Source organism: Castanea sativa, chromosome 4, assembly GCF_040712315.1.
Source record: "Castanea sativa cultivar Marrone di Chiusa Pesio chromosome 4, ASM4071231v1".
NCBI classification, from domain to species: Eukaryota; Viridiplantae; Streptophyta; class Magnoliopsida; order Fagales; family Fagaceae; genus Castanea; species Castanea sativa.
In genome coordinates, this window is record NC_134016.1 from 14,267,389 (window position 1) to 14,288,828 (window position 21,440).

Sequence of the window (21,440 nt, forward strand, 5' to 3'; positions counted from 1 at the left end):
CAAACATGTATAACCGAAAAAATCATACGTGTAATATTCAATATCCAACAATAAGACAATTTCTACAAAACCCAAATGAGCAAAATACAACACAAAGCCGTGATTAATTAGATTACCAAGGCACTGATTGGCATCAAAAACCGTGACAGTGAAAGTGGAAAACAGAGACAAACCTGAGGATAAAACAATCTCAATTCCCACAAATAATGAATCATCAAGTTGCACAAAACCCACAAAAATAAATTAATTAATTAAAAAAAATTGGTATCTCTGGAAAAATGGAAGAAAGTGGAAAACAGAGACAAACCAACCTGAGGATAGTGGGAGGAAATCCCATAGGAGTGGAGTGGTGGTCTTTGTGGGCATGATGTGTTAAGAAATGATGCCACTTTCTCTTTGAAGAAAGATTCCACTGAGAATCAAAAATCCTTTGAGCACATCTATTGGCTTTTTCTTGTCATTCACGTCAAATACCAGGTAAAGGTTATCAGAATAACAACTTATCTTAATCTAATACATCTGTTGCTCAGACTCGATATGATTTTGTACTCGTCAAGGTCAAACACGAACCCATCTTAGCTGACCAACAAGAACATTAATTACTTGTGGAGCTTCTAAAAAAAGTCTTGTATAATTAATAAACTGTCTTTTTAATTTAACTGTTCTTCAACACGATTAGGTGACTCCAAATTTTTTAGTTTCAACTTAACAATTATAGCTGGACTTTTATAATAGAATTAAATCCATAATAGAGTTGACTAGCCAACATGATCTTGAAATTATGTGCATGGTATCTACTGTGTGCCCTCAAGCATGATCATCAGATTACTTTTGTTATTGAAAATTAGGCAAACATAGCATGTTATGTAATTTACACTGATAAGCCAAATCGATCATCCCTCTATTTTATAAGCTCAAGCTTTGAAGAATGGGAATTAGCAAGGGAAAAATAATTCTTCTTATTTGTAGAAATTATTTTACATCTACAAATAAAGTTGGTATTTAATTGTCCAAGCACAATATATAACAATAGATTTAATACAGTAATACAAGATTGTAGGAAATTATTTGAGCTACTCACGCCTATAAAAGAAACATATAGAAGACAAGGTATATGAAACATGCAAAATTGAAAATACTTCTTATTCAATGAATAACCATAGGCAAGCCTATCTAGAATGCCAGAAAAGTCTTTCCATCCAATGTAACACTTTGAAGGAGCACAAGACTTTTTGGACCTGCGAATAGTTAGTAGAAAACAACATTAAGAGAAAAGATCAAAATAAGTAAACAACTTATTGCCAACATTAAGATGGTGAGAAGCTAAATTTGATTTTTACCTTCCATATAGCCAAGCATGATGTGTGCTAAATTCTAGCACCAAGAATAATGTCCCTAACCAAATGCAACTCAGAGATGGCCTTGCTAATGTCCCAACGTTCTTGTGGCAACTCCATAGAGCATGCCACTCCGACCTTGACCATGGATATCAAACACTCCTTGATTTTATTTGCAAGGCAACCATTGTGATTTCCAAGAACTTCATCAACATTATTTAAAAGTTTTGGATCCACAGCTTCCATTACACCATCAGGTAAGGCCATGCTAGCATAGTTGTGAAGGTTAAGGCCTCCCTCAAACACATTATTTGTGGGTCTCTTTCCCGTTATCATCTCCAACAATAAAATTCCATAGCTATACACATCTCCTTTGGTTGACACCTCATTTCCTAAACCGTACTCTGTCATTAAGAATATTTAATATAGATAATGTATTCACGTTATATTTTGGGAGCTCAAAAATAATCATTGTAAATATGGGAAAGCATATTTTAACAATTGAAAAGTATAGTAAATCATGCTTACCTGGAGGGGCGTACCCAATTGTTCCTCTTATTCCAATCGAACTACTTTCTTTTGAATTGGTAAGTCTTAAAAGAAACTTCGCAAGCCCAAAATCTCCAACATGAGCAACCATATCACAATCGAAAAGAATGTTGCTTGGCTTTATATCACAATGAACAACTGGCATTGGGCAATGGTGGTGTAAGTAATCGAGTGCACAAGCAACATCAATGGCAATGTTTGTTCTTTGAAGAATGGTCAGATTTCTTATCTCTACTTGCAAGATATTTGTTTCTAGATCCATATGCAACCAATTTTCTAGACTTCCATTTGGCATGAACTCGTAAACTAGAGCCCTAAAATCATTGCCACGAAAATCCACACTTGAGCAACAAGTTATGATCTTCACAAGATTTCGGTGACGAATATTTTTCAAGACTTCACACTCAGAGATGAAGCTCCTGGAAGCTCCTTGATGTTCAATATTTAGTACCTTAATTGCAACAATTGATCTATCCTCACCAAGGATGCCTTTATACACTGAGCCAAAACTACCGACACCAATCAAATTTGCTAACGAAAATCCATCAGTTGCTTTAAGGAGCATTTGGTAAGACACTCTCAAAAATGATTGCTTCAAGGAAGATTTTGAAGAATTATCATTTCTTTTATTTTTGCGCCAATAAAATAAGAAAAATGACACTATGGTTATTACCAAAATCACACATGACGTTGAGATTACCACTTTGAGTGCAAAAGGCCACTTTATTTTCTTCTCTTCTTTTGTTAAGCACCTCGGCAACTTTAGTTCCGATATGCCCCCACACAATCTACTATTTCCAACGAGTGATATTGCACTAGCATTTGCGAAAACTCCTTTTGTTGGAACCTCTCCCTGAAAATCATTGAAGGATAAATTCAAATTCTTAAGGGAGAGTTTCTCCAAGAATTTTGGAATTTGACTAGAGAAGTTGTTCTGAGAAAGATCGATGACTTGAATACCTCTCATAGAACCCAGGGATGTTGGAATTTCTCCTTGAAATAAATTACCCTCCACATAAAGGTATTCAAGGTTTGTGCAAAAGGCTAGGCTGCTTGGAATTTTACCAGACAACTTGTTTTCAGATAAGTCCAACTCTGTTAAATGGATCAAATTGCCGACCTCAGAAGGTAGCGATCCCACAAAAAAGTTTTGAGCTAAATAAAGTCCAATTGACAATGTGGAAATTGCAAAGAGTTGCATTGGAATGATGCCAGTGAGATTGTTTTGTGAAAGATTTAACAACAACAAATTTTGGCAATTTTCTATACTTGATGGGATAGTTCCTTGCAATTTGTTATTATTTAGGTACAGTTCATTTAAAGATTTTAGGTTTCCGAGGGTAATTGGTAACATTCCTGAGAGTTTGTTGTTAGATAAAGCTAATCGTTGTAACTTTTTAAGACCGCTAATATCCTCTGGGATTGTCCCTGAAAATTTGTTACTATCCATCCATAAGTTTGTCAAGTTGACCAATTTACCCATCCCTACAGGGATCTCACCAAAAAAAAGATTTTCGCTAATTGCAAAAACAGTAAGCTGGGTTGAAAGATTACCTAAAACATTAGGCAACGTACCTTTAAGTTGATTCCCCGAAAGATCTATTTTCTGTATACAACTACAGTTGACTAGAGATTGAAAGAAATTCATTTCATCATCATCACCACTTCCTAAATTATTATCATCAATTAAGAATAGCTCCAAATGGTGCAAGCCTCCAAAGTTGACTGCAAGTTTTCCCGTAAAATTGTTCGCGGTAATTTGGAAGCATTGTAGCTCTGAAACATTAGATAAGGAGACTGGAAGAGATCCGGTAAATTGGTTATCACTGATTAGAAACCCCTGGAGATGCGGAAGGGTGAGGAATAAGTTTGTAGGAAGACTTCCACTAAGCTCATTGTTATGCAGATAAATATCAGTAATAGACGAAAGATTATATAAAGATGGAGGGATCAAACCAGAGAGTTTATTGTCACCCAGTGAAAATACTTCTAAGCTTCGTAATTGACCCAAGGCATCTGGAATGTGTCCTCCAAAGACATTTTTAAATGCAGAGAAAACATAGAGAGAGCTAAAGTTCCCAATGAAAGGTGGGATTCCTCCCGTGAGATTGTTTTTGCTAACAGCAAGAAACTCCAGCTTTGACAAAGAAGCAAGCTCCTTTGGGATTGACCCCGAAAGGTTATTTCCACCGACTCTTAGAATCTTAAGGTTGGAGCAATGAGAAAGGTTTGCAGGAATTTCCCCTTGGAAGGAGTTGTCAGACAACCGCAATACTTGCAACCTGAATAGACGACCAACTTCATCAGGGATTCTGCCTCCAATGGTGTTGTTTGCCAGCACGATTTCCCTAATGAAGCTGAGGTTGCCTATGTATGGAGACAAGGAACCCACCAACCTTCTAGAACTCAGATCTAATACAGTGACTCTGCTATGCTTGCGGCCGCACGTAACACCCTCCCACTCGCAGAAATGGAGGGAATCATTCCAAGAGCTGAAAATGTTTTCAGGGTCACGTGTTATCTGTGTCTTCAAGGCCAACAAAGCCTGATGATCAGTCTCATTCCCGCCGAAATAAGTGGAGGTGCCAATATTAATACCAAAAACAGAAAGAGTTTGTGCATGCAGCAGTACAACCAATAAGAGAAGGATGGTTTGGAATTGAATTGAGCACAATAGTCTCAGACTCATTGCTTGCATTTTCATTTCCAGTGTGCAAAATTTACGTTTGCCTAATAAAATAAGGGTTCAATATAGTGGAAATATGGGTGCACCAAGGTCTTGATGATGACAAAATAGGCGTCATTTCTACAAAGGCCTAGACTCTTTTTTGTAGATATGGTTGATGCCTTACTTGTGATGACATACAAGATAGCCTAGTCCTTGGGCCATTGATGTTGATCTTGAGCTGCAATTATTCTTTGTGGGTAACCAATTAGTTATACATGTTTCCCCCTAATGAGACAAAGACCTAGACTTTGTTTGGCGGTATTTGGTTGATGACTAATTTTGTTATCCATGTGCCGTTGATTATCGACCTTGAAAGTAGCTGTTGAGGTTGAACTGCAATCACCATTTTTATTAAAATTTTCTTCCAATCTTAGTAGGCAACCAATTTTATTGATTATAATTAACCAATTAATTCATTAGGAATTCGGTGCACTAGGATTCCCATGGAAATGGAACTAATTCATTGCTGTGCTTTCAGAACAATTGGAATTTGGAAAAACGTACACAATTGCATGGTACAGAATTCAAAATTCAGAGTTACACTAGAAAAATAAATAATTGGTCTGTGTCAAAGTAATAGTATATCAACTAATCATATGAGTTGGTAATTGTTCAATATATAATGTCATTTTCTGAAATCACTAGGTTATGAGAATATGTATGGCTTTTGAATGGATTTTGTGTTATGCCTTTTTGTTAAAATTCATTTCCCTCTTCCTATGTGTGCACAAGTTTGTTTCTCAATAAAATAAAAATTAAAGTTACAAGAATATGCAACTCTTTTCTATGCTTTCTACAATAGTGAATTAGTTTCATTTTCTAGGGAGTTCAACATGGAGTTGATAATTATATAATCTAATCCTCCTTAAAAAGACATGGATGTTCTTTTTATTCATTGCTTTTAATAAATAAATAAATAGAGGCAGTGAAGAAAGGTCAGATTGTGAGAGTGAAAAGGAAGAAATGACTCAATGGTATTGGTGCAAGTATAAGTGGGTTTTTTCTACTTACCAAAAAAAAAAGGCTTTTCCTATATGGCTAATCCAGCTTTGCCATGCAGTCAATTTAATGCTAGTAGATTGGTCTTGCTTCAAACTTCTTTTATACTTCAGAAGACTTGTTAACAGGTCTTCTGAAGTATAAAAGAAGTTTGTGCCCCATGATAGAGAGAGTGGTTGCATGTAGCCAAGAATATTTTTGGTATTCTAGGGAAATTTCTCTCGTCATTTTGCACAAAAAAAGAAAAAGAAAAAAAGAAAAAAGAGTTGAATAAGAATCCACTGAACCCAGCTATATGAATGCGTCATTGCCTTTCATTAAAAAAAAAAAAAAAAAGTGTCATTACTTAGAAAATATTTATATCTTAACTCTTGATTATATCTCTTTTTTTAGATTAAGTGAGTCACATGCACATAACAGGAACTAATGTCATATTCCTATTAGTGGTTGAAGCCCAAAGTTGCAAACATATTTAGAGCCAAACTTTGTCCTTTTTTTTCCATTTGAATTTGACTTATTGGAATTAGCTTTGGCATAAGCTGGAAAACTTACTTGGACATTTGATTCGAATTTTTAGTATATATATGTTGGGCCCTCACCATTCTACAAAGGGACTACATTTATGAAGACCATGATGAGGTAGCTTCTTTACACGCTCTAGTAGCACTGATGAAGGAAGGCCTAATCATGATTAGTAAAAACTTTTTAGGTTAAATATTATTGTTCTTTCTCATCAAACTTTTAAAAAAGAAAAAGCACCTCCAACAGCAACTCCATACAAGCCCATAAATCTAGCTACGTCTAGTTATTCTCTCTTTCCCTTTACAATTCTTACAGTATCACACAAACTTTACCAACTTTTCAAAATTTTAAAATATTTTGTTACTGTCATTCTCTTGAACTTTTGGGGTGGAGAAACATTCCCCAAAAGTTTTTGTAATTGACCCTATTAAGTTTCTATATTCTTCCAATTTTTCTATTCCTTTTCCAAACACACAAAAGTAAAACGATTACCTTTTCTTTCCTTTTACTTTTCTATTCTTCATACATTTACCATCCATCCTTTTACTTTTCTATTCTTCATATATTTACCATCCATCAAATACTGCAAATTTTACACAAACCAGAAATAGTTCAAAAGTAATTTTTATTTTAGGGTCATACTAAACTAATTTTACAGTTTTTCATGCACCTCCTAATTAGTTGGACACAACATCTAAATGACACAAATTAATTCGATGAGAAGGATACGCTTTACCACCATTTAATATTTTTGGGACAAATCATTTTGTAAATTCCGAAAGTTCAAGAAGGGTCCAAAGGCCGAAAAGACCCAATAAAACTCCAGCTTACAAGCAACACATAGTGATGTCAAAGATGTGAGGAAGAAAGGGACTTCGAAAGTTCTACATATTTGGACAAAGTACTTAACTCATAAATTCTTAACCATACTATACATTTTTTTTTTTAAATTGGAAAACCAAGTTAGTGTTGAAGTGGGACATATGACATATCTATAGGAGTTAGGCGTATAGAAAACTTCAAATGTACATGGAATTAGGTGCACTACTTAAAACTTTCTGATACATACGACTACAGGTTTAGACATCTTCACAGGGAATGTGTGTGCTTCACCCTCTGAATCACTTGCTTAACCTTGGTTGATGGTTCATCATACAAAATGGCAGGGTTGTCAAACTCAGATGCCAAACTCCTCTCCCCAAGAAAAGCACGAAATGAATCTGCCACTGAGTATGAAAGAGAATCGAGATTGTATCCCCCTTCTAAGAAAAACACACATCGACCCCCACATAGATCTTTGGCAAGTTGTTTAATATTGGACGCTAGCGTGTAGTATGTTCCTGTTGTGAACTGCAGACTGGCTAGTGGATCCAATACATGACCATCATACCTAACACATTCATTTGCAAGATATGAAAATATGAGAGAGAGAGAGAGAGAGATGCAAGTGGGTGAATTACTAGATTGGCAATGATAATTTGTTATAAGCCTACTTAAAGATCAACACAATCTAAACCCAGGAGCAGGGGCAGAATTGCCCTCAGACCCATAGAGGAAGTCTTTGTGCCATAGTCATTTGGCAGCAAACGATGTTGCCGCTTCTGGTTGTTGAAATTTGGAAGCATTACCAAATATTGACAGAAGCCTATCTTAAGGTCAAAGACTATGAGGTTAAAGGTCTGTTTGAGATCTACTTATTTTGCTGAAACTGAAAACTTTTTTTGCAAAAAGTACAGTAAGACCCATAAATAGTAGCAAAAATAAACTGAATAGTAAAATAAGCTGGCAAAAATAATCTTTTCCAAACGGACACTAAATATAAAATGTTTCTTTACATTTGAATTACTAGATTGACAATGATAATTTGTTTTAGGCTACTGAGAGAGAGAGAGAGATGCAAGTGGGTGAATGACTAGATTGACAATGATAATTTCTATTAAGCTACTTAATGATGAAGGCAAACTAAATCCAGGGGTGGGAGGCAGAATTGCCCTCAGTCCCACAGAGGATGTCTTTATTCCATAGTTTCATTCGGCAGCAGATGATGTTGCCCCATCTGGTTAAATATTCAAAAGTTTGTTTACACATGAAGTAATATCTAAATTATTGAAATCACATGATAGATAAGTCTGTTAATTTGATTAATTCAAATTCAAATTTCAATACTGGAGAAACACTAAAATGTCTATCCATGTTGAACCCTTGCATTCATTTCTCCCTCCCAAAAATAGAAAACTCAGAAAGAAAGAACAGGGAAAGAAAATGCTATATTTTGCAAAATAAGCTAGTAAATGACAGGTTTACTTACGGTTATTAAAAGAAAAATTTGCAGTTAAATTGCAGATGCAACACAACCATACTACTTGGAATTGGATGACCCCATACAACAACTGAACTGAAAGCCTTATAAAATAACTTTCCAGTTTCATTATTTTCATCCCTTTTAATGAAAGACAACTTATATTTAAAAGCTCTATTCAGTCATGGTAAAATCATTTTCCTTCTAACCTTTTCTTAATTAGTATAGTATTCTCAGTATGTTATGTCATGGTTAGTATTCTTAATATTGCATCTATACATTGTAATTATAAGTTGGGCAATAATCTGTTGCTATTTACATACAACCCCCTCCCCTTTTTTTTTTTCTCTCTCTCTCTCTCTCTTCCAATAAAAATTCTATCTCCACCCATAGGAGCCTCACATGGGATTACTCTTAGTCCTATATATACCTACAAGTGATTTTATTTTACAGTCTATGAAACAATTAAGATATTCACGGACTTGCAAATAGAATTCAACAACTCTTCACCAGAGACAGAAATAAATTGCACAGTGAAGCTAATTAATTCAGCAAACATTGTTTTTCATGGGAAGCATGCATGCAATGCCATTTATAGAAATGGGATACTCACCCAGCAGAAACAAGAATTATATCCGGCTTAAACCTTTGAGCACAGGGTACGATAACTTCATCAAACACAGTTGTCATGGCAATATCACCTGACCCTCCAGGTAGAGGCAAATTTAATGTTGTTCCTTCACCATCTCCATGACCTACCTCATCAACTTTACCAGTACCAGGGTAGCTTCCATCCTATTTCAAAAGAAGACTAAATAGCATTAGATTGGTTGTTGCGAGATGAACTTCTAAGATGAACATTCATGCAGTGATCAAAACAATAATACTGGACAAATCAGTTATTAAAAAAAATACTGGACTATTGATAATAGAACATCTATTACGCATACTTATTGGCATCTAGATTCTAGACACTATAACAGCTAGAATACACCATAAGATCACATACAATTGCACAACATCTTGCCTCCACGGTTCCACCACATAAAAATATTTAAAAAATAATAATTTGAAAAGTGCAGGTATGTTCCTTTTCAATATAGCTCAAACAAGAACTTGACATTGAATTCCTGATTCTCACCTACACATACATACATACATATATATGGGTCATTACTTATTGACAGCATTTGGTTCCACCTAAATAAGGTCCTAGAAGAGGTGGCTTAGATACGGTCCTTTCCAACACATTTGCACCTGACAACCCAAGACTTTACCATTGCTATAGAGTACCAACCGATGATCCCTTATACACATAAGTATGTATGTACGTATATTCACACTTTGTCATATCTAACATTCTTTAAATGTGGGAGCAGATAGAATTCATATAATTGATGAGAAAGATTAAGGCATTGAATATTAAGCAGGAGAAAAAATTTTGTGATTAAATTGCAGGGTAAAACATATGAGACAGGTCTGGACCAAATTAATGCTTACTTGGTGAGTTGAAAGGAAAAATATATCTGGATCATCATAAAAAGCGTCGTTTGTCCCATTTCCATGGTGAACATCAAAATCAATGATAAACACACGCTTCAACCCATGTACACGTTGGGCGTAACGAGCTGCAATGGCCACATTTCCGAAAACACAGAACCCCATAGGTCCCTTTGGAATAGCATGATGTCCTGGAGGTCTTATCAAAGCAAAGCCCACAGGTGGATCCAGGCAATTTTTTGATGCTGCAACCTGAAATACAAATAGAAAATGTTGGATAATATAAACTAGAATCTACTTCTACCAACTTCAGTGCAATTGTGAACATTTAGCGGTGTCAAAAAAAGAAATGAAATTGTTTCAGCACAGCAGATAAAATATAACATATAAGAATAATCATAAGCGACTGACGTGCCAGGTCGGGACATCACCACTGAATCAACTAAGGTGATTCCTGCTCCAGCTGCAACTAGTGATTCATGAAATGTCTGCATCAATATACCATGATAAGAAAGAGTGGAATGTACAAGATATAGCTTGCAAATTGAAGTGTCAAGATCCAACTCAAACATACACTATATGGTAAGATAAAAATAACATAAAACCATTGATATCACATTTCAAATTCAATAAAAGGACAATAAAAATGAGAGACATGACCCATATTTACATTCAGATCAACTGGAAAACCTTTCTTTACCAGTCAGTTAAACTAATATATGACTCAACTAGTCGTAGAAACATTGACATTAAAAATGTTCTCAATTAGAATGTTGGAATAAAAAAAAAAAATGTTTTCTGGGTCACATATGAACCCCTTCTTTGCAAAGGTTTAACAATATATGCCTTTCTTTTCATCAGCTGAATATAGATCCATTGGAGCATACTAAGACAGTTATCCAAAGTACCTGAATTTCAATGAAATTTTCGAACTGCAAGAATTTTTTTTTTATCTGAATAAGCTATGGATGTGAATATATCTACATTAAGCATACTAATATGAAATTTAAGTGTCATTGAATCCACCCATAAAGCATATAGAAATTTTACAAAATATGAGAGGAGTCTGCAATTGATTTTTTGAAGGCTTGGACTTCCAAAAATAGTCGCGATATACAATTTCAATACAATCACTTCTGCTAACTCATCTAATGTACACCTTCCCAATGAGAAGACCACCATCACTGATCTTGTTAGGAAACAAGAAGCCTAACCCAGATCCATGGAATGCAAACAATAGAAAACAGAGAGTAGAAAAGATCAACAAATGCACAGATTTACAGGGTTCACCCAAAAAGTAAGGCTATGTCCACAGGGTTGCTGCAATTTTATTATGACGGGGCTATAACAGGAGTTACAAAGATCATTAGAATATACCAATACCACCCTATTATTTAGTATACACACGTGGGAAATTACAATAACAAGACCTAGAGCATCTAAAGTGTACTCATATACTAGAGATACACCCAATAATTATACAGACACCAATGTTCAATTCAAGGTGGGCTGCCAGCCCCTGAACTCCCGGCATAACCAACACAATAAATCAAGTTCCACCTATATAGCATTTGATCTCTCTCTTTAGTAAAAAGACAAAGGTAAAAAAACTAAATAACGCAGATTCTAAAAAAAAAAGGTTCACCAATGTAATATGCAAGCTAACCTCTACAGTGGAGATGCCACTTCTCTCTCTCTCTCTCTCTCTCTCTCTCTCTCTCACACACACACACACACACACACCTCTCTCTACTGTAACGAAAATGCTCCTCCATATCAGGAGAGCTCAAAGTGGAATCCAGTTGAAAAATAAAAAATTAGGATCAAGTTTCAAATAACTGATTTCAAGAGATCGTCATTTCAATTTTTCTAATAGTTATCCCTTTTCTTACCTTATCTTGATAGTTAGATTGATTTGCCCATGTAACTATCAATTAATTAATCTGATTTGATGATGCAAAGAAATTATAGGCATCGATTATGACACGTCCAGTGAAAAATATTTAGAAGCAAAGGACTTTTAGTACTTTAAACAGAATGAGTGTCTGTAAATATCCACAAGCACAAGAAGGAAAGCAGATTCATCTAAAGGTGTTGAACTTACAGTGGAAGTAGCATATGTTGGCCCAGAACCATCAATGAATATAATACCCTCTTGTGAAGCTTGATCCATTGCCTATAAAAATAAACCAAATAAGCCTGATTGGTTCCATGCAAGACTAAGAACAATAAAAGTATATAATATTAAAATAAAACACCAGCATAATGTAAAAAAATTAACCATTCAAGGAAAATGGATTCTTGAAACCTCAAAAATTCACCAATACATTGACTGACTAATAAGGATATGCACATACATATCCCTCCAAATGTATTGTAGCATCTTGAAGGTATGCAACGCATCCTAAACTTGCCATTGCATTGAGGTCAAAACATATTGCTAAGTCTCTAGCACCAGTCATCACAAACCAGATATAAAAAGAAAGCAAAAAAATTGCAAGCAAAGCCAAAGAGTGGGATCACGTACTAATTTGTGGTACTCTTTATATTTTTTTCTCAAAGGACCTGCATATTAAGGTATCAAGTCATATACAAATCATTCCCTCAATCTAAATTCTTATGCTTCTCACAATAGCTGTATATGTCAAAAAGGGTGGAGAAGGAGGAGGGTGCCACCCATTTGTAACTATTTATCAATTTGCCTTACCTATGATTCTCCTTCGGACTGTCATTCTCATTTTTGTTTTGAGTATTATGGATCTTGGTTCGCAATGGTACTTGTGGATAAAGATTTATGCATCAGTGAGGTCAATGTTGTACTTTTACATTTCAACTTTTTTTTTTTTGATACGTTGTAGATTGGTGCTATATGTGTAAGAAGAATGGGGAATCGGTGAATCATCTTCTTCTTCTTCATTGTCTTATCGCTTCTGAGTTATGTTCTATGGTGTGGGCTCTGTTTGGTCTTCTATGGGTTATGTTGCAAAGTATTACTGATTTATTTTCGAGTTGGCAAGGTTCCTTTGGTAGACATTGAAGCATAGATTTGTGGAGGGCTGTACCACATTGTGTCTTATGGTGTATTTGGCAAGAACGGAGCTCAAGATGTTTTGAGTGAAAGGAACGGTCTATTCCGGAAATTAAATCTCTCCTTCTCCACACCTTGCTGGATTATAGTTCGGTTTTTAATCTTTTTCCATGTTCTAATTTTTTAGAAATGCTTGATCTTTGTAATTTAAGAGTTTGATGTACTGCTACCCATGTACACCCCTGGTGTTCCTAGTTTTTTATTAATACGAGTCCGTTATTTATAATAATAAATAATAAAGAAATAAAACTTTTTTTTTATAAGTAATTAAGTTTCATTGATAAGACATCTCAAATACAAAAACCAAAGTACACAAGGAGTGTGCTAAGGAAAAGCATAAATAAAGTCTTGCTACCTTCTTCACATGTCTTTTCCTTGGAAAACTGTGTGGAAATCAAAAGTGCCAACAAAGATCAGTTTCTTTATATAGATGGCAACATTTGGTCAGATTAACTAATGATAATTTATCGAAGCGTCAGCTCTTTGTTATTGATTGGTGTTGTATGTGTAAGAGGGATGCCAAAGAGTTATGGAGCACAGTGTTTTCACTCCTTGGGGTTGCTTGGGTTATGCCTAGTGGTGTGGCGGAGCTTCTAGCCTATTGGTCGGGCAAGTTTAACCAGCATAGAAATGGAGCAATTTGGAATATGATCCCTCATTGTCTAATGAGCATTTGGCTAGAAAGGAATTCTCGAATCTTTGAAGGAACTGAAAAATCAACTCATGACTTGATCTTGTTTATCTTCCAGACTTTGCTTGGGTGGAAAAATGCTTTGGCTGTTCTCAATTTTACTTCTTTGTCTGATTTACTTGATAGTTGTACTTTCTCTACTACTTAATTTTGTTTAAGATCTGTTTGGTTGGAGAAATAGAAAAATGGAAAGATAGAAAATGGAGAGAAGATACAAAAATGGAGGGATAGAAGAGATTTTAGTTTTCCCTTACGGTGCTAGGTTTGGAGGGTCAAAAGGTGGAGGGATGGAGAACTCTTTTGTTTGGTTGAGATGAAAAATGAGAGGATAGAAAATAATGTTTGTAGAAATTTACTCTCATGCCCCTATTAAATATTTTTATATATATAAATATTTTACTAGGAAAAAAGCTGGAGTGGGGGTATAAAAAATGCATGACAAACGTTAACTCAAAAGTGGGGGGAAAAAAAGGAGAAACAATTTGAAAACAGTGGGGGAAGGAGTGGGGAGCAGAATGGTAAATACCATCAGCCCCCTCACTCATTATCCATTTTCTATCCACCCAGTTTTCACAACCAAACACATCCTATAGCAAGTTTGAACTTCAAAAACCCCCTAGGATGAAGATTTCCAACACAATTTATCCATGCTATCTCCCCTCCATACTCCAGAATAAAGTAGAACCATGAAAGAGACAACTGACTCTAGCTCCCAGCCTTGTACTAATGATTTATATAAGTAGTCAAGCACTCTCTGTAGTAGCCTCTACTTCTACATGAGATGAAGAATATGCATCCAGCGAGTAAATTCCATCCTCTTAAAGCATATAGGCAACCTAGTTTCTAAGCCTTGTTGGCATGGCCAGGGACTGCAGTAAGCCGCTTCCCTGTAGTCATCACCTTGTTCTTGACAGATTTAATCAGGTGTTAATAATCTGGAGTAAAAGGATTTGAGCTGGCAAGGATTTGCTAGGAATTCCAGATCAAGGAAGAGGCAGATCAAACTATGGTCTGGAAAAACCCAAGTCGATATGACTGAAAGATGCCTCTTAAACTTCCTATTCTCAAACAGTTGAGGCAACAACCACAATGTTACACCCCAAAATAGAACTGTAAGGAGCCCCCTTGTCCCAGTAAGCAAAAGCTAGTTTCCTGGTATACAAACTCTCGTCCGGCCAATTAATTAGGGGCCCAGAACCTCAAACAGATTTAGCCTGGCCAAGCTGTGTAAAACAGAACCTTCTTAAAAAATGTTTCTCGAGGTGGATTTAGCCTGGCAAGATCTACATCGACTACTAAGACCTCAACAAGGCATGCATGTGCTTTTTAACTAATAAAACATCGCATCTCTAAAGCAATGGTATACGAATCCGCTGAAGCAAAACAAACTTCTTTCACAAATTCCAAAACCGCATACCAGTATATACAAGGTTCAACATTCTCATGAAAAAGTATGAAAGTAAAAAATAAATAAATAAATAAAACATTGGAAACTACACATATACAAACAACAAAAAACAAATGGCACTAGCCACATGCTTCCATTCCTTGTACCCATATAAATTTCAGCTAGTTTTTAGCACTTATTATGATCTGATGCAAGGAACACCGAACACAAGAAGAAAAACTACAATAGTTAATTCTGAGGCTACCTTCTCAAGGCCTGATACATAGGCTCTTGCGTGAACACTTGCAATGTCATCTACAGAAGCAGGTTTGAAATTTTGAAGTTCAATGATCTCTGAGCCACGGATCTATATAAAAGAAAACATGATTAAGCAAATTGGAACAAGAAATTTCCTTATTCATAATATCAAAATAATTATGAAATATCAATTAAAAAAGGACTGGGCATTTTTCTAGTCATATGGGTCACACAGTGGAAGGTTGGTGCAGGGCGTGCAAGACAATTTTATTTTATATAGTTTAAGAAGTCAATTGTATTTTTTTTAGATATACATTGAATTTTATTATAGGTCTTATACTCTTACTAGTCAATTAGGCTATTAGTATTTATTTTAATTTAATTTCCTAAATTCAAGGTTACTTTTATAATTCAATAATTTGGCTTTCTTGAGTCGATTAGAATTAGGCTTAAGTCATACTAGTTTATATAAGCACACTATTGTACTCCAATGGTGATAGTTAGGTTGAGTAGTAAAATTTACTGTTGCAGTTTTTCCTTCAATAGTGATGCTGATTACAGGCAACTCTATCTACTAGTTCCTAGATTTTGTTTTCTCTTGCTTGGAGCTGATTCCTAGAGTGTTTCTTCTTCTTTTTTCAGTTCTTGTGAATGAATTTTTTTTTTCCATATAATTATTTGGAATTACAAGCAATATTAATGATTTTCCAAGTGAACAAAAAAAAAAAAAAATTTTGCTCATTTTCAAGGTCAGTTTCCTAAAAATATTTTCCAGAAAATAGGCCATTTTCAAGAAAATGTTTCAGTCAAAACAGATGGAGCATTAGTGGCAAACCCTAATACTGCAACTACTACTACAAGTGTAATCAGCATCATCATATTATAGGTAACTCCTTGAGCTAAAAGTTCTCCAGAAAATTATATGTAATCCTAAATACTTTCTACATTTTCTTTTCCTCTCGGTTGCTAATGATTTGGGGCACCAGTTATTCAATGCTACCATTTCATTTTGAAAATATAATCTTGCTTGTAGCAGTTTGTAATACCAAGAGAGAATTGTTAGAATAAGAAAAATGAAGAAAAAAAATTCAAGTATTAGACTCAAATAAAAGGATTTTTTTTATAATTAAGTTTTGGCCTCAAGAGGAAAGGTGAGATTTAAACCAGTGATATCCGATTCATGAGGGGTGCTTCACAGCCATTTGTGCTACCCTTTTTGTGGTTATTAACAAGGAAAATATCAAATTTCGTGCAGAATAAGAGCCTTAAAAATATAGAATGAAGCATATTGTACATTTCATTTAATACCTTTGGAGTCAGTTCCATCTTTCCAAGAGCACTAACAATTGCAGGAACTCTAAAATTAGATTCTGGATGAGACTCCTGTACACAGCAATGAATCCAGAGTTCAATTAATGGCATATACACAACTTCAAACACATTAGTAAGACCATGACTGAAAATAACAGAGAATACACTTGGTATGCTAAATAAATCATAGATTAAAAATGTAACTTCCGATTAGTAAATGAAGTGATGGATATCTTGAGAGCTATTGAATCAAAAGATCTCTTCCCTCCTCTGTTCTCTTGCACGCTAAAAAGAATAATAAAAAATGAAGAACAAAAATCTGAAATTTCTGATTACCAATTGAAGTGATTGACCACTTTAGCTTGAAAGACAAATGTATTTTTTTTTTTTCCTCTATTCCTTTCTACGTCCTAATTTTTCACCTTTAAAGAAATACAAATAAGGATATAACACTCTATTCTAATTAAATTCTTTCAATGCTGATACTATTTGAAAGATCTTTCAACATGGAGTGGAGACTGGAGAGTCTATAATCTACGCAGCATAGTCCTAATTCAGGTCCTATTCCACACTAAAATGAATAACTCAAACTTTTACCTTGACCAGTTGGTAGTTAAAAAACTCAATGATTTAATCATTTATAGTCACTCACTGGAAGTTTGGAACCCTGAGTACAGTGTTCCAACCATCCAGTTGTAGCAGGAAAAGGAATTTTATGTGAAATGGTGCTCAGTTGAAAAAAGTTTTTTTTTTTCAGCCATTGAATCAGCAAGGGTGTGATGGATCAACCGATCAAGAGATGATCAGGTCTATTGTGGACTAGGAAAGGCATTATGGAACTTCAGAAATGAAGAAAAAAATCATCTAATTTCACAAAGTGATTTTTAACAAATATTAGAGGACTGAGGACTTAAAGACAATTCAAATTTCAAAAAACTGCATAAGGGGGCCGTTTGAAGGTAGTATATGATGGAGAAAGAGGAGCACTTGTCTACTTATAAAAATTTTACAAATAAACTATAGGATAACTAAAATAACCTCAGAAGCTAAATAGTTTCTTAAAGGAGTATGTAGAATAAGGTACTTTCCAAAAATTCTTGTGACATAATTGCCAATTCAAGCCATACGTTATCTTTATTAGTCAGTTAAAATAATAGCTGTCAACCTGATTCACCAAAAAATAACAAAAATAAGTCCTTTCATATTTTAATGTTTATAAGCCAAATTCAGCACAGAAAGAACTAAAAATTCAGATCATATATATTCATGACCCAAGAATTATAATAACAAACAAAAATATAACCATATTTATCAACCAGATCTTTCCCTGTTATGATATTATCCAGCATCTTAAGGTATGATACAAATTTGAAGTCATTTTACATTATTCAAAATGATTGCATTACAAAGTTGGGAAATTAGGAATTATGTATGTTATATATCATTTTTTTTGGTTATATATCAAAACTAGACCATCAAAATAATCCCCATGTTCGAAAATTGCAACCAAGACAATTAGCCCCAGAAATCCATACTGAGAGGACCTCTTAACTAGCTTAAACAAAACTCATGACATTTTAAGAGTATAAAAGTGAACTAGTCAGCTAAATAACCTGGTTGTGACCCATGGCAGGAGCAACAGCATAAATCAGCCTTGCATTAGTGATCTTTTCATTAGAAGGAACATACAGATCCTTCCCCATACTATTTGAACAAGAAATGGAAGCTCCTCCAATACTTCTTGAGAAACATCTCCTTCCTCTTCTCAATTTCTTTGGGGAAAATTGACCCCCCACAAATTTCCCATCCACGTCAATTCTAATATGACTTTTCCACTTGTATAGATGATGCCGCACAAAAAATATCACATTTCCTAACACAACCACAATTATTTGATCTTAAAAACACCAGAGGCCAGACCATATTTCTAGGATTTTACAAAATTATTATTATTATTATTATTATTATTATTATTATTAATCAAGAAAGTTACCATATGGTGAATCTAGCAAGCCAAATATAAGTCATATCCATGTTAAAGTACAGAGAAACTGATTCTGGATATCTGTAAATCTCTTCTCTAGGAATATTCAACAAGAAAAATTAACAGCTCTAACCAGTGATGGAGACTTGGAGTTGCTTGAGAGCTGGAGCATAACATGAGGGAAAAGCAGTAGTAAAGTAGCTACAGAACCAAATTATTTATATTTAACGTGGTTCATTTGGGAGGTGGAGCTCCAATTAGATAGACTAAAGCAAATGTTTTTGAGATCATAAAGTTATTGGTCAATGGTTCAATGAGACTTGATTCCTCCCTTTTATAAATCACAAAGAATTCTAAAATACAAAGTACTTTTATAATCCCCTCTTTTATTATTTCTCACTTCTTAAAGCTCTTTATCAATTTGATTACTAAACCGATGTAACAACTTTAAAACACATTATAACTGTAGTTTACTAAATTCTAATAGCATTTTCGTATGAGATATTTTTTGCAAAAGATTTATTGCTAAAAGCCTAAAACTATACATCCCACCACAATTCCAAGTGGGCACCAACTAAGCCAGGCTCAAGCTTGACTCTCATGCCAATTGTTTTGCAACCCAACTAGACATAAGAACAATGAGTAAAATACAATGACACGAGTCCAATTTATCTTTTGGAATCCTTCTCTATTTCTTTCTAGTAGTTCTACTTGGTTTAGTGTGCATTTGGGACAAGCTGAAAATTTTAGCTTATTTGCAATTTCAGCTAATTTTTGCTACTATTCATGGGTCTTACTATAATTTTTGGTAATATTCATAGGTCTTACTATACTATTCAGCTAACTTTTACCTTTATCTACAGTACTTTCAGCAAAGAGTTTTCAGTTTCAGCTAAATAAGTTGTTCCCAATCGAACACTTGGTAAAGGAATTTTTTTTTTTTTTTTTTTAATCTTAGTGAGTGTTTGGATCCAACTTATTCACGGCTGTGTTTTCTTCTTGCGCGTTTTCTCTTTTCTTTTCTTTTTTTTAGCCACGGTTGTTGACTTTTCTCCCATAAACAGTGCACCCGTGCACTATTCACGGGACCCATGAACTTCACTTTTCAACAGCTTTTTCATTAAAAATGGGTCCTACAGCACTATTTACACATTTAAAAATTATTTTGCTACAGTGTTTTCAGTTTTCAGCTGTATCCAAATGGAACCTTAGTCTGTTTAGGAAAAGGATTTTGAACCAATAATCCTGTTGGAAGAAACTTAAGCATGATTTTCAGGGTTTCATCATTTTTTTTCTCCTTTCACTCATGATTTTAATATTTTAATACCAAACAGATATCAATTTCCTTCAATATCTTTTGGTACGTAGCCAACCTTGATTAGTCTGTTGAGGATTCATAGCCAACCCCAAAGTTTTAGGATTAAGGTTTGGTTACTTACCAAATTTTGATCCATTTTATAACCTAATCATCCTAAAATTCCTTAAACAACAAAACCCCTCCAAGAAACCTCAATTAGTGCTAAATTTCTAAAGTTGGTCCATCAAAACATTCAGCATAATAGCTCAGTCCAGTACTCCTTACTTTCCTACATCACAAAAGCGTATCAAAGTGCAATATTTTTTTATTGGCAAGTTAGCCAAGAACTTTATAACTCAACTGGCACCTCTTACTGTTTTCAACAGAGATGTCTAGGCTTCAAATCCCCTATCCCATCGTAACTATCAAACAACAAAAAAATATTTATTTGTTAGTTACAATGGTTCTTGAATGAACCCATGACCTCACCCTCCCCCTTATGCTTACAAGAGGAATATATGCGACTAGAGCTAGAGCTCACTGACAAAGTCTAAAATTTTTCTCCTCCTAAGATAGTGAATGACCAAAAATAATTTTTTGTATCCACTTTGAAAATAAACTAGAACTACCCAGCAATTCAAGAAAGACTCAATAAGTAACACTAACATGTTAAAATGAAAAACCCAACTGAAACACCAAACTATTAAAGAATTTAAAAGACACCCAAATCAAATTTCGTAGCTATCAATTTAACAGGCATATACGAATACATAATATACTACAACCCAGATAAACAATTTTTTATTTATTGAAGAAATCATAAATTCAAGGAAACAAGGTCTAGTGGTTTATAAGTGCATGTCTATGCAAGAGAGAGAGGTACCTGCAGAAGATGGAAATGGAGAAAATGCTTGGAGATGCATATTGATGAGAGAGAGAGAGATAGAGCAGTTTGGAGTTTGGATGGTGCGTGAGCGCGCTCAGTCAAGCCTTTTTCTCTCCAGTCTCTACATTTTGGCAACATTACATTTTAACCACAAATTAATAAATCCTTAAATTTTCAAAAATACTATATTTAAAAAAAACAATAATGAATTTTATAATTTCAAGAGTAAAATATTATATGATTAACTTTCAAAAAAAAATTTTAACTTCAATACAATTAAATGTAAAGTATTGTGATCAGAATTTGATATAAATCAAAAGTTTAATTTGTTATTTTACCTATTTCCTCACCAAAAAACATTTTTAATTTTTTGAAACCTTAGAATTTAATTTATTACTTTAAAAACCAAAAATTTTAATTTTATTTACTTTTTAAGACTTCGGGTTTAATTTATTGTTTTTTAAAACTACAAAACTTAATGTATCACACACCCTAAATTCTAAAATGTAAATGTAATTTTCCTTAAAATATTTCTCCAAAACTTTGAATGGACAACATTTCAATTGAAAAATTATTGAGCACTCCTAAAGTACAATAGTGTCAT

General features: G+C 34.4%; 1 protein-coding gene and 1 pseudogene across 2 annotated transcripts; both read right to left on the bottom strand.

Moving 5' to 3' along the window:
- Positions 1 to 1,367: 1,367 nt before the first annotated feature.
- Positions 1,368 to 4,750, bottom strand: LOC142630583 (uncharacterized; annotated as a pseudogene).
- A 2,256-nt stretch (positions 4,751 to 7,006) lies between these two features.
- LOC142630623 (histone deacetylase 14, chloroplastic) lies at positions 7,007 to 20,959 on the bottom strand. Of its 2 annotated transcripts, XM_075804645.1 has the most exons (9): positions 20,834 to 20,959; positions 18,283 to 18,542; positions 16,667 to 16,741; positions 15,366 to 15,467; positions 12,039 to 12,110; positions 10,366 to 10,422; positions 9,935 to 10,186; positions 9,048 to 9,229; positions 7,007 to 7,525 (listed from the first exon to the last, which is right to left on the bottom strand). In XM_075804645.1, exons 1-9 carry the CDS (start codon positions 20,871 to 20,873, stop codon positions 7,225 to 7,227), a joined length of 1,341 nt encoding a protein of 446 aa, XP_075660760.1. In that variant the 5' UTR covers positions 20,874 to 20,959; the 3' UTR covers positions 7,007 to 7,224. The 2 variants fall into 2 exon arrangements, with proteins under 2 accessions (XP_075660760.1, XP_075660761.1); XM_075804646.1 differs by lacking the exon at positions 10,366 to 10,422.
- Between the last annotated feature and the right edge of the window lie 481 nt (positions 20,960 to 21,440).